This window comes from Rhinolophus sinicus, linkage group LG01, assembly GCF_036562045.2.
Source record: "Rhinolophus sinicus isolate RSC01 linkage group LG01, ASM3656204v1, whole genome shotgun sequence".
In the NCBI taxonomy this organism is placed as follows: domain Eukaryota; kingdom Metazoa; phylum Chordata; class Mammalia; order Chiroptera; family Rhinolophidae; genus Rhinolophus; species Rhinolophus sinicus.
The window spans coordinates 43,897,673-43,912,361 of NC_133751.1; the positions used below are offsets into that span (position 1 = coordinate 43,897,673).

Below are 14,689 nucleotides of genomic sequence, written 5' to 3' on the forward strand. Positions count from 1 at the left end.
GCCCAGGTTATGTGTCCCGTACCAATTTTCCGAATTTCTGGGAGCAGAATCCAGACATCAGTCATTTTTAAAGATTATTCTAACTCGTAGCCAGGTGTGAGGACCATAGTTCCAACAGCTGCCTAAGGAGAGTAACGCCCTTACTGGGGCTTCTACTGCCTCTGTTTATACCTCTATTATCATATTTGTCCCCTTCTAGGTAATTACTTTGAAGTGCGCTCCAGCCCATGCCTGGACCCACGAGACTACTCAAGACCAGGGACCATGATTTATTCATCTTTGTAACTCCAGCGGCAATGATATATAATGATAATAATGGTACCCAGTTTCCGTGTATCACAACCCCTATGTGCCTGGCATTGGACTAAACTCTTTACAATATCCTCTCATTTAATTCTCACAACAACCTTTAGGGTAAAATGCTATTGTTAGCCTCATTTTGTACCTGAGAAAATTGAGGCACTGACAGGTTAAGAAACTTGTGGGAACAGGTAGTCTGACTCCAGAGTTTATATATACTCTTTTCCATTAAGTTATGGAAATGTCCACATCACAGTGTGGACTTAGAGTGGGCCGTTAGCAACAAAAATGACAACAGTAGCAATAGTATCACCTGTAATTTATGGAGAGCTCCCTCTGTACAATGAGCTATATGGATCCCTTTACCTACTTTCATGTAATTTTCACCCCACCCTCAAAAGAAAAAGAAAAAACAACAACAAAAAAATCCCTTACAAGTCAGGTCCTATTATTTTTCCCTTTTATGAAGAGGAAATCGAAGCTTAATAAGAAGTTAAATGACTTCAAATGAGGTCATTAGGAGTGAGGTAGAGATTTAAAGTCAACTGTGTCTAATTTCTGGCTCTTACTTATTAAACAATACTGTATTCATTTCTTAATTGACTAATGGATGAATGAAAGAACAAGTGAACGAGTGAGTGAATGAATGAATGAATGATCTTTTCAAGTCTGTTTCCATCCTTGCCTTCTTTATCAACATTCTCAGCGCGCATCCCTGCTATATAAGAAGCTTAACTCCTCTTATAGGTTAAAGAAAAAAAAAAATAGCTTTTGAGGAGGAGGAAAGGGAAATCAACATGAAGGAAATGAGTCTCTGTACATTCGCACAGATTTGGGGCTGAAGCCAATTTGTTAGTTTGCAAATGAAAGCGCTGTCTCTGCTTTTCACTACTCTGTTTCATGCTTTTAAAATTTAAACAGGAGGCTTAACATCTGCTATGTGTATTATAAAATCAAGAGAATTGCAAACATTAAACAGAAGATGTACTGGGTATTTTCAAATGTTTCTGGTTGCTAAGCAACACACTTCCTACTTTCCAGGCACCTCAGCTAGGTCACCTGGGCTTCAACTCTGAGGAAGTCTTGATTTAACTTCCAGCCATAAGCTGTGACATGCGAAGTATTGAAACAGAACGGTGAAGAAGGCCTTTGATCTTATACAGGTTTTCTGAGACTTGCCTACTACCTGCTGTCACTGTCAGTGCTGGATCAATAGAATGAGATGGGTTAACACTATGTGGTTTTCTTAGAAACTCAGTGTTTTTATACAGGAAGACTCCCTGACTCAATTAAACATTAGAAAGGGCCTTTCTGAAACAGTAAAAAGTATAAATTACAGAATATTTTTAAAGAATAGAATTTTGTTTATTCAGTTAAGTTCAATCACTTCAAATAAACTAATAAAATTGTCAAGTATAAATCCTATTTTAGTGGAACTTGAGTTTTTTCTTTTTAAATTAACACATTAATGTCCCAGTTGTGGCACTTCTTGTGCTTGTTTACCAGTCTCCCCAGAATTTTATTTGTACTGTTCATTTAATCAATTCCATGTAGATCTTGTTTCATCTCCACTACAATTCTGGGAGAAAAATATTTCCACCATTTTTAGAGCTAAAGTAACTGAGATTATGTGGATAAGACCCCTGTCTGGAATTCATAATTCGGTTCCAAAGACTTTCAGAGAAGCCCAGGATATAAAGCAATTTCTGTGTGCTTAAATCTTAGCCTACGCTCTGGAAATGCATACTTATCTTTTCTGGAAGACTGCCTGGGCCAACGCTGCCCAAACCGGCTACCCAGGACCCTGTCTGTGCATCTCCGTTGGGATCCTCAGCCCTAGCAGGTATCCCCCAGGGAGCTGAAGAAATACAATTAAACCAAAAAATACCACTGGCATCTACTGTATGAACTCAATGGTACCTGCAAGCCATAGGAGTCAAACAGCGCTCCAACTCTGGTTTATTCGCAGAGCAAGGCTCTCAGGGAGCCCCAGATTACAAATTACAATCACTTCTGAATTTCTTATGTCTTCCTTCCCCCATCATAATCCCTTAACCACTCACATCAAAACTGGGGGTGGGGATGTAGCGCAGTCAGACATTTTGGAGTGAACCTTAGCAGGAGGACACACTTCTCAGGAGCCTCATTCCAAACCTCAAAAATCCTAAAGTATAGATTTGAAGGTCAGCTAGAGGAAAGCAGACTTTTGTTTCTCTGTTGCTTATAGAGGGCTATAACTGGGCCTGAGGCCTGAGGGCAAGGTTATTTTCAGAGGGTTCCTGACTCAATTAGGGTATGTAGTTGTGTGTGTGTGTGTGTGGGGAGGTGCACGCACACACGTAGGGAGGCAGGCATGCACTGAGGGAGACAAAAAAGAAAAGCCATTATGGCAGGTGAAAGTCATTTAAAACATCCGAAGTCTTCCTGGTACTAAGTGACATAGGGGGCAAAGTTTGAAAATGTTCAGTCTTCCATAGGATCATGTTAATTTACTTTTACACTAGATCTCATAGTGTCAATATTATGATTCAGCTTCCTATGTTTTCCATGAGGTCCTGGCTATCAAATGCTTCCTCTGTTACATCCATTGTGCACTCATTTATTCAACCCATAGTTGATATGTGTTGAGTGCCTATTATGCTGAAGAAGCTGGGGACATAGTGATAAACTGAATGGACCTGGGTCCTGCCCTCATGAAGATTGCTGTCCAGGGGACATTAATTGAGCACTTACTGTAGTCTGAGAACTATGCTAATCCCTTTACATCATTAGCTTATTTAGTTTTTATTGCACTCAATCTTCACAACATCCACATCACATAGATATTATGATTAATCCCCTTTTGCAGAACACCGAGAGGTGAGGAAATGGAACTTGTCAGTAGTGAGTCAAAATTCAAACACAGCTCTTCCAAGCACAGACACTTCACCACCGTGCCATACTGACTCTATTTTAACTGTGTACATTTGCATATATTTTAACTAAATGCTATAATGCAAGTAAAACTCTTAAGATCATGCCTGGCATTTAGTCTGCAACAGTTATTTTTATTCTGTCATCTCTCACACAGAGAACCTAGCTAATCCTGAGCTCCCAACATCTATGTAGCCGAGTCCCCTTGGTAAATCCCAGGGAGTCTTCCTCTCGGTCTGGCCCTGCCTCTCCCCTCAAAACAGATTCCAACTCTCCTCTCAGGGCCCAGAGGCCAGACTCTGTCATGCCTCATTGACAAGGAAGCCTGGTACATGTTCCTGGGACACTGTGCCCTGGGTCAGAGCTACTCAGAAGGGGCAGCATCCTCTCCAAATTGAGAGTGTGCAAAGCCTGTCCTGGTGGTCCCCTAGGCACAGGGTCCCCTAAAGGCCTAGCATTTGTTCACAAAAAGTCAATATGCATCAGAATCCTCTGAAGGTTTTCAAATGCAGACCTCCAGGCCTCACCCCTAAAAATTCTATTTTGGTAAGCTGGGTGGGGATGGGTAGCAGGATAGGAGCTTTCCATCAGGCATTTCATGGGCTTCTCCTGCAGGTTGCCGGAAGACCACAGACTAAGAACCAGCTTCAGGATTAGCTTTACTTGGGGCTGTGAGGCATCTTAGTCAGTGAAGTCCCTTCCTCCAGGGAGCCCGGTCCCACCCACAGAGCCAGGGAACACTGGGCCCTCAGACAAGGCTGAAGGTCCACTTATAAGTAAGAGCAAGCCAAGCATCACTCCCATCGGCATCCCTAGCCAGTCAGGAGAACAAAAGTTAAAGTAATATTTTCTCTAATACTTGCCACTTACTGGGAATTTTCCATGTGCCAGGATTGGTTTAATGGAGATGGCACTGGTTTGGGATTAAGATAATCTCTTTTTAAATCATGTTGTTTCCTTGGGCAAATTATGTAATTTCTTTGAACCTTTGAGTCCACATCTGTAAAATGGGAAGTGTAAAATGCGGTGTTGCTATGGGAATTAACTGAGATCAATTATCTGGTCTATGGTGACATGCAATGCATGTGGGTTCCCTCAGTCCCACCCTCTCCCCATCAGACAAGATGCTTGCTGATGTCACTGTGCCTAGGGAGCCTGTGATTGTTACCCTGATGTGGTGTGTGTAATCCTTCTGCTGTGCTACCTAAATTTAGAATGTCCCTCCCAGCATCCTTATTCAAACCAGGAGATTAGTAGTCTGCTAGCTCCCTGTCATTTTCCCCCAATAAGAAATAATGAGATTAACATTTTTGTCAGGGAGCCTAATCACCTAGATGTTGTCATCTGTAGATATTGTGTATAATGGATGGATCTTGGGACTCAAAAAATTCACCTGTGATTCTGGAAAATTTTCTCAAGAGGCTCTGTTAATATTGCTCTATTCATATTGTATGCAGTCTGGTAGAAGACAACTACAGTGATGTGAACGTGTGTGTATATTATATAGACTCAACAAGTATTTATTAAATGTTTCCCAGAGCTAGCCACTGTTCCTGGTGCTGGAAATACCATGTTGAATAAGGCAGACTAGGCTTTCACGGCACTTTAACCTAGTGAGAAAACACTACTAATGATAGCTGACATTTATTACATGCATTCTATGTGTGAGGCATCGCACTATTGTTTTTACATGCATGTTATTTTCTTAAGACTCCTATATGCATTAGCTGCTTTTATTGGCTCCATTTTACAGATGGGAACTCTAACACACCAAAAGGTTAAGTAACTTGCTCAAGGTCACACAGATGATCAATATTAGAGTCAAAATTTAGATGGACACCAGAGATTTCTGCCTCAACCACTGTGCAAATTGCCTTTCTATATAATCTGGTGTTTTAAGTGGAATTGTATATTATTCAAAGAGATTTTACATTTTATTCTATGAGTCTCACAACACATCTATGAATTTACAATAGCAAGTGGTAAAAATCACCATTTTTGAAACAAAAACCAAACGGAAAGGTAAAATAGCTATAGACAGGAAGGCAGTAGGCACAAGAGCTCATACTATTTACACTTTCTATCTTTAGTATTCCTTTTACTACACATGCATACATATTATGTTGGGGAAAATGTTGTTAGAATAAGAACTGCGCTAAGTGACCTGAGACAATGCTCAGTCTCTTCATTGTAAAATCCAGGTAAAACTGTGGCCTTGGTATGGTTATTATAAGGACCAATTTCGATAAAGCATATACAGTTATTGGCATGTAATGATTACTCTGTAAATGATAGAGCCTCTGTATCTTCTAGTTATAGGTACACATTTCACTTCTTTCACATTGGATAAGAGCAAATACTCAGAGAAACTTCATTTCATTTGTGGGAAATATCTGAAGTCAAATCACTGTTAATTATAATCCCAAACCAACTCTATAGAGCTGGTCCATGTGAATATTTAATGACCACATAAAATAAGAAAAATAATATTATAGCTAAAAATTAAGAAAAGGACTTACCTACTCCTGAAGTCACCTACTGTTAGAGGAAAAATTGTTCTTAGGAATCACTTTAGAAATCAGGTCCAACAAATTAAGAAACCAAAGCAGAGACAGGAATTGCCTTGTCCAAAGTTTCAAATCCGGTCCGGGGCAACGTACTGAGACTGGACTCCTGCTGCGCCACCCAACCCCGCCCCGCCCCCACTCTCTACCATCATCCATATGCTCTCTGCCACATAGAATGACTTCCCTCAAGGCTCTATCCAGTGCCCTATAATGCCACCCAAGGCACCATTCTCTGAGACCACCTTCAGGCAAAGCTCTCTTTGGGTGGAATTCTGTGGTACAATTTGATGGAAGAGCCCCTTTAATGTGTGTTTGTTCACAAACTGCCCGCATACACGGAGGGCAAGGAGAGACCAGAGAAAGAGTCAGAACACTCCAGATTGGTAGGTGGAAGGTTTAAGAAGAACGAGAACTTACCAGGCTTGTCTTAGTCGCCGCAAGACGAGCAGATCTCTGCACTCACCCACCACAGCCTTAAACGTTTATGTAGAGGTCTTAGCCTTAGCGGGTCCATACGGTCTCAACAACATCTTACTCTCTCAAGGCTTGAAGCAGGGTCAGCTATGAGAACAGTGGGCAGAACTTACATACCTTCCAAAGACAGGGGAGCAGGTGAGGAGCTTCCAATTGCTCGGGTGCAGCTCGGGGATGAACCAGATGTCACATCCTCTCGAAGACCTCCTCCAACAACGTGGTCTGAAAAAAAAAATCACTATTACAAACATCTCAGTCCTGTGGGACAAACCTATATAGAAGTTACCAACTAACAGACCTCCCTGTAATGCAGAAATCTCTGATCATTAACCCTGTGGAAGAAATGTTGTTCTGTATTGTCTTATTAGAGTTTTGTCCTATGTTTTTAAGGAAAACAGAAATTTCCCTTACATATAAAAATCATAATTATTTTATCAAACTGTCGCACATTTTTCTACTGTCCATGAGAAGTGGAACCCTTCAGAAAATAGCCACAAGCCAGAAAAACTTGGTATTAATTTTCCAAGAAAAAAATGCTGAATATGATTAAATTACACGTCCCTTCCTTCAGTCACACACACACACACACACACACACACACACACTTGAGAATATCAGACACAACATTTCTTCTTCATTGCTTCTAGATTTACCCTATATTTTATTTCAATATTCATTCAGCAAATATTCCTTGAGCCCTGCTAGTATTTGATCCTGTGGTGGGCATAAGCTATAATGTTTGTCTGGTGGGCTTCACCGGGGAGACAGACCCTCTAACAGGTATGTTACAAGAGCTCCCCTAGACTCTAAAGGATAGGCAACATAGTGGGGGAAGTGAAGGGAGCAGCTATGTCTTCCTGACACAAGCAGGGAAGGCTTCATGGAGGAAGTAACTTTGAACTAGGTTTTGGAGGACCAGTGGGAATTTGCAGAGTGAAGACTGGGGAGAGTGCTTGGGACAGGGAAGAGCATGTCTAAGGATGTGGATTCGGGAGAAAGCCTGATGTTTTTAGTAAATGACAAGGAGGAACCGTGTGCAGGAGTGAGTGAGCCAACTTTGGAAAGATAATTTTCGCAATCCTATCGAGAAGGGTCTTTGGAGTCAGGCGAAAGAACTTGCACTGGTTAATCTGCAGGTGGGCAGTTTTGCCCCAGTGATGGCTTTTAAGCAGCAGTGACCAAATAAGGTCCATTTTAGTAACATCTAATGTTTGCCGGTATTTGAAGAAGCTTGTGCAGTTAACACAAAGCCCATCTCTCTTTGAGAGCTTGAGGAAAGATTGGTTAGGGAAATCACAGCTGTACCAGAGTCTCCTGTCTAGAATAATGCATCTGCAGCGTTCTGAAGCTCTTCATCCCTGATTCTGAAATTCTGTATGTCTGCCCTAGCATTTCTATAGCACTGAGGAGGGGGGAAAAAAAAAATTGACCACTTGTTTATTTTGGAGGTAAATTACAGAGAGATTTTACAGGGTTCCAGGCTACTTTTTCAGCTTAAGGATTTAAAAAAGAGAGAGAGTTTGGGGCTGATTTGAATAACGGCTTGTGTTCCCAAGAGCTTTGTGCTTTGGTAAGCAGTGTTGGCTGATTATTGCCTCATGCTTTTCTGAAACAGCTGCCTGTCTCCTTTTAGAGCTCTATTCTAGGGGGATTGCAAGAGCCACAGAAGAGAATTTAACTCCTGAAGACTCAGTTCATTTGGGTAGAAGAGATATGAAAGAGCCATGGTACAGTGAGTTTTGTTTGTTTCAGACAGTTGCTGGTTGTTCGAGGCAAAGAGTGAAAGTTTCTTTCTCTGAACTCAAATGGAAGTTTTGTATGAGCCATTCCACTAAAGTCTACCTTCTCAGTATTTTGATGTATGTCTCTCTGTGTCTTTGAGCTAACTTGGTTTTCAGTGAGAATTCAGTATTTATTTCAAGAAGGGACAAGTTAGGGCCTGTATCACTGGCTGTCTTTCTGTTTTCTGAGTCCTTCTATAAACCGAGTTTATTTGGAAACCGCCATGCAACTGTAGCTGGATTTATTGCCACACTCAATAAGGAAGTCCCTTTTACTCATGTAGAGATTATTTATTAAACACTCTGTGCACCTGGCATTTTTTAGATGCCATGTGTATTTAATCAATAGCATTTGGTTTCCTACCCATTCTAATTGAAATCACACGATTAACAAAGGTCCCTTGGCTTACTGAACTTCCCTTTTATAGTAGGATGGCAACTAAACAGAACTGACCAGAGCCCTGGGTGAACAGGAATCGATTTTTCAGGAAGCAAGTCAGAGGTTTGCCGCAGTCCCATGGCCATCCTGAGGTTTGGATAGAGATTCAGGAATTACCTGCCGCTCTCCCTCGCTGTATAACCATTCCTTGTCAGGGCCCCCGTCCTGGGAGGTGTCTGTCCTTACTGTCAGTTGTTCCCACATCCCTCTTACCAAAGTTTACAATTCAACCAACTCCCAATGGTTTTTCGGACTTAACCATGGACTGCTCATTCCCAAAGGACAGACAGAGTGTTCTAAAATGTTAGGTCACATACTTCAGCAGTGACCTTGGCTTCTCTTCTACATTTGATATGTCTGACATTTCTGAAAGCTTAATGTACAGAATAACATTAATCATATCGATATTTATTGAGCACTTATTATACATCAGGGACATGCTAAACATTCACATGCTATCTCATTTATCGCCCTCACCACAATCTGTGAGCTACATACTATTATTCTCCCCATTGTGCTTGTGACAGAACTTAGTCTTAGAGAGGTAATTCACTGGTAATTACAGAACAGATAAGAGGCAGAATCAGAATTAGAACTTGCAGTTCTTAATACCGCAGCCCTTGGGAGCCCCTCAGGGACAAGAGGTTTTTCACACACTTGCATGTTTATTACCACAATGGGCCCGGAGCTCTCTGGACCAGGTGGCATTTGATCCCACGTCAGAGACTGAAGCGCTCCCGGGCGCATGCCCCCTCCTGAGGTTGTGACTCAGTTAAAGAGAGGAGCTCATACTCACAGCTAAAAGTAGAGTCGTCTTTCTCTCAGCATTGCTTTTGAAAACATAAAACACTACTTTTGTGGAATAAGTTAAATAATTCACTTAATAGGCTCATGTTTTATGTTTGGGCAAATTTCAGTAACTTAAAAAAAAGATAAGCTATTCAAGTTCCAACATGTCTAACTTAAACTACACGTATATATGGAACATCAAGATGTGTCCAGATGGAAAATTGAGGGGAAGAAAACCAGTGTGTTTCTATTGTTTTTTTTCTCCTTGTGTCTAGTTTGACCTGGGCTTTTAATCTGGGCACCGGCTCCCAAGGCATGGGCTACCACCACCACCGTGCTCAAGAGCCATTTACCTTTGTCCTAGCTTACAGCATATTTTCCCACCTGTTTCTAACTTCCTCAGACCCTGCCCAGGCCTTCTCACTCATACCTGCATCCTTTGCCCGATCATGTTTCTCTCAAGCTGACATTGCTTTCCTTCCTTGGCTATGATTTGCTGGAACTTAACTCCTGGACCCTCTAGATAATGATGGAGTCTAGTACAACCTCAGGATAGGGACCCTACCCAAGTGCCAGCCTTCAGGTGCACTCTCCCCTGGGTTTGCTTCAACTAACCACCCAAGGGAGAGTTGGACAGCTGATGTTAAAAGTCCCCTCTGCTCACATCACGCATGACAACTGGCTTTTGTATCCAGGAGATGACAAAGCTTCAGAGAGGCTCCTCCTCACCGAATACTGAAATCTCCACAGTTCTGTGGCCCCTTAGGGTTTACAAAGTCGACCTTATCAACTTATTCAGCAAGCAGTTATTGAGCACCTGTTGTATGTCAGGCATTCTACTAGACCAAGGGCTACAAAGAGAACTAAGAAAGTCTCAGGATATTCTGGGGAGGAGGTGGACAAAGCAGGTAAGTGATGGGAACTTACCCAGGAAGGGAAAGAAAAGTCAGTTTTGTTGGTTCTGACATCTTTGGTTACACAAAAAGGCACTTTCATCTTTGGTGACTCCTGACAATTCGAAGTGAGAGCATCTTTTCCCAAACTCTCCGTCTTCTTATCAAGAGTTTACCTGTTCTGCCTCAACTCCATCATAGTGTCTTTATCACCAATAAATGGACATGCCTTTTCCCTTTTGTAAATAAAGTTTACCTTATACCTCTTTCCTTCAGAATAATCTTCATTGTTTCTAATTTTCTGATCTTCTAACAACAAGCTCTTGTCTGAACCGCTTTGTGAAAGCCACTCTCCATCGTTTCACTGGATGTACTAGGTCAGAACAACCCCTGGCCAATTACAGCCCATAGAGTTGGGATACAATAGTGTCTTGTTACCTCGTGCCTGAGAAGGGACATTTTCGTACAAGGATAATTTCCTCTCTAGTCGATATTATTCTATTGTATTGTTGAGGTAAAAGAAAAATTTCCTCACTGAGTACCTGAGATTTTATCTATCTATCTGTCTGTCTGTCTGTCTGTCTGTCTGTCTGTCTGTCTATCTATCTATCTACCTACCTATCTACCTAGTTATCTATTTATCTACCTAATTTTTCCCCAAAGAAGCAAACTTTTCTCCTCAGAAGTTAGATAGGACCATCATATCAAAAACATTTCCGTACCTGTTCCCTGACCCTGGAATCAGAAGATCAGTGTTAAAGCCACTTTGGGCACTAAATGACTGTGCGTTCTAAGACAAGTCATTTGATCTTTCCCAGGCTCAATGTCCAGATACGAGACCAGACAGGACATGGCATGAGGTGAGTTCTAAGAGTGAGTTGGGACAGAGCTGGGGCTTAGAAGAAGTCCCAGGTTCTTTCACCTGCCCCAGTCCACCTGAGAAAGCTCATTAGGAAGCACATCAGCATATTTTAGTTTGATTTTCTTTCTCTGTATTGTTTAGGTATTTTGCTGACCTATTCAAATATGTGGTCCTCCAGATATCATAGGGACACAAATCTCCTGTCTCATTTTAAATTCAAAGTCATGGATTTGAGGTCCCGAGTTTTACAAGACTTATCCCTTCACGGTGGCAGCCAAGCTTCCAAGCGGTGGTGAGATCGGGTTCAACTAGCGTTCTGGACCTCCAAAGGCAAGGGAGAGTCCCTGAGCTGACAGCTTTCATAGCCTCCAGCTCAGCCCTGTGACTTTTTCACAAGCATCACTACATCAGGCTGGCCTAATCAGTTCTCTCCGGATTAGGACTGCTTACAGAGCACAGCTTAGTCTGGTTTCTTGCATTTTCAACACTTGCTTTATTCTTTCCTTTAAGATTATTGAGTGTAAACACTCCTTTTCCATTCAGCATATCAAATTCTGCACAGCGGAGCGTAGCATTGTTCAGAGCAGGCCAAAGTCATGGGCTTTCACTCACTAGAGTCTTTTAACCACAAGGGAGTTGCAGGATCTTTGAACATTCCTGTGGGTTTCATTTCAAGGTTATAGCCATGCCACATTTGACCTTGATCCCCAGTGAACAACAGGCAAGGAAGGCCTTGCTTTGTGACTCCTAGGTGACAGCCTGTGTGACTCCACTCTGGGCCTTTGAGCCACTTCAGAAGCATTAACCCTGTTCTCAGAGGGCAGCGGGCAGCTTCTGGCTTCACTGTATTCCTTCTCCAAGTTTGATTTCTTTTTCTTTTTGACTTCTTTTGCTTCCAAAACATGTTTTCCTCCAGTGGCTTGGGACCGAGTGTGATTTTCAAGTGGAAAAAGTTATGTTTTCTCCTGTGCAACATCAAAAACACCACTGTAAACTGGAAATACACAGCAAATTATCTATCAGCTTCTACAATCTTCATGTCAAATATTTCTTTTGTTTTCCTGTTTTAAAATCATTTTACAGTAAAGTTGACCCCCCCCCATTTTGGGGTGTTTGGTTTTATGAATTCTAACACATGTATAGATTCATGTGATCACCACCACAATCAACATAGAGATCCCTCAACCTGCTGCACCTTTATACTCAAATCTTCCTCTACCTTTAGTTCCCAGCAACCACTGTCCTATAGTTGTATCTTTCCAATAATGACATGTAAATGGAATCACATAGTATGTAATCTTTTGAGTCTAGTGTATTTCAATGAGCACAATACATTTGAGATTCATTCATGTTGTGTATATACAGATAGTTTATTCCTTTTCTTTGCTGAGTAGTATTCCATTGTACGGATGTAAAATAGTTGTTTATCCATTCATCCCTTGAAGGATATTTGGCTAGTTTCCAGTTTATGCCAAGTGTAAATAGTCTGCTATACACAATTGTGTATAGATTTTTGTGTGAACATGAGTTTTTATCTTTCTGGGATAAATATGCTAAAAGGCCCAGAGTGGAGTCACACAGGCTGTCACCTAGGAGTCACAAAGCAAGGCCCTCCTTGCCTGTTGTTCACTGGGGATCAAGGTCATATAGCAAGTGCATGTTTAACTTTGTAAAGAACTGCCATACTGTGGAAAAGGATGGCTGTTCCCATTTGCGATTCCCACCAACAATGTATGAGAGTTCCAGTTCTTCACACCCTTGAAAACACTGAATATTCATTGTCAGTATATTACAATTTTAGCCATTTTAATGGATATGCATGCTCTCTAATCTTGGTTTTAAATCACGCTTCCCAAATGGCTAACAATGTTGAATATCTTTTCATGTGTTAGTTTTCCATCTTTATACCTACTTTGATCAGGTATGTGTTCAAGCCTTTTGCCCATTTTAAAAATTAAGTTGATTATTTTCTTAGTGTTGAAGTTTAAAATTTCTTTATATATTTTGGATACAAATTCTTTGTTAGATATGTGATTTGCAAATATTTTCTCCCAGTCTATAGCTTGTATTTTCATTCTCTCAAGAATCTTTGGCAAAGTAAAAATACTGAATGTAGTGTAATTTTCAGTGCAATTTTATCAATTTTAATGTCATATGTAAGAATTCTTTGTTTACTTCTAGGTAACAAAGATTTTCTCCTGTGCTTTTTCTAAAAGTTTATAGCTTAATGCTGTAAGTTTATACCTATCATTCATTTAAAGTTAATATCTGTATAAAGAAGTATGAGGTTTAAAGTGAAGTTATTTTTTTCTTTGCATGTATATGTCTTATTCTTTCAACACCTTTGTTGAGAAGACTGTCCTTTCTTCATTGAATTGTCTTTGCATTTATGTAAAAAAAAATTAGTTGACTATATTTGTGTGGATAAATTTATGGACTCTATTCAGTTCTATTTATCTATGTGTTTATCTTTTCACCAATACCACACTGTCTTATTTACAGCTTGATAATAAGTCTCAAAATCAGTAGTATGATTCTTCTAATTTTGTTTTTCATTTTCATAATTGTTTTGACTATTCTAATTCCTTTGCCTTTCCATATAACATTTAGAATCAAATTGTCTATATCTTTAAGATCAGAATCTTCATTGGAATTGTACTAAATCTATGAATCAATTTGAGGATAATTGACATCTTTACTATATTGAGTCTTCTAATTTATGAACACAGCTTGTCTCTCCATTTACTTATGTCTTATTTGATTTCTTTTGTCAATGTTTTGTGCTTTTCAGCATACAGAATAGATATTTGTTATTTAGAAGGGTATTTTTATTTCTAAGTGTTTGGAAATATTCCTGATATCTTTCTGGTATGAATTTTTAGTTTAATTTTATTATGGTCAGAGAAAATACTTTGCATTATTTCAATTGTTTTCAACTTCTTAAGGTTTCTTTTGGCTCAGAATATCACCTATCTTGTTGAATATGCCATGTGCGTTAAAAAAGAACATTTTATGTGCAGTCATTGGGTGAAATGTTTTATAAATGTCAATTGGATCAAGTTGGTTTATAATGTTGTTTAGGTCTTTTATGTCCTTACTGATTTTCTGTCTACTACTTCCATCGATTATTGAGAAATTTTGAAGTCTCTTACATATACTTGTGGATTTGTCTATATCTCCTTTCAGTTAGGCCAGTTTTTGCTTTGTATTTTCAACCTGTGGTTAAGTGCATAATATTTAGAACTGTTATTCCTTTTTAGTGAATTGATCCTTTTATCATGATGTAATGCACTGCTCTTTATACCTGGCAATTTACTTTGCTCAGAAGTCTACATTGTCAGATACTAATATAACCACAGCAGTTTTCTTTAGATTAGTGTTTGGATACTGTATTTCCCATGCTTTTACTTTTAACCTCCCTATATCATTTTACTGGAAGTGAGTTTCTTGTAGATACCATATAGTGGGCTGATTTTTTAAAAATTAATCCTGAAAATCTCTGTCTTTTAGTTGGTGTACAGTCATGTACTGCTTAACAATAGGGATAAATTCTGAGAAGTGCTCATTATGCAATTTCATCATAGTGTGAACATCATAGAGTGCATTTACACAAACCTAGATGGCACAGCCTACTGCACACCTAGGCCACATGATATAGCCTATTGCTCTAA

At 40.0% G+C, this 14,689-nt stretch overlaps 1 protein-coding gene across 5 annotated transcripts in view; it reads left to right on the top strand.

Annotated features, from left to right (window-relative positions):
- KCNMB2 (potassium calcium-activated channel subfamily M regulatory beta subunit 2) overlaps positions 1-14,689 on the top strand; it is a 225,851-nt gene that overhangs the window by 126,542 nt on the left and 84,620 nt on the right. The window contains exon 2 of one of the 5 annotated variants that reach the window (XM_074328157.1): positions 10,975-11,016. The exons of the other annotated variants lie outside the window; for them this stretch is intronic. Within the exon in view, the coding sequence (XP_074184258.1) occupies positions 11,012-11,016 (5 nt within the window). The 5' untranslated portion in view covers positions 10,975-11,011. The remainder of the gene's footprint in view (positions 1-10,974; positions 11,017-14,689) is intronic. 5 annotated transcript variants of the gene reach the window in all.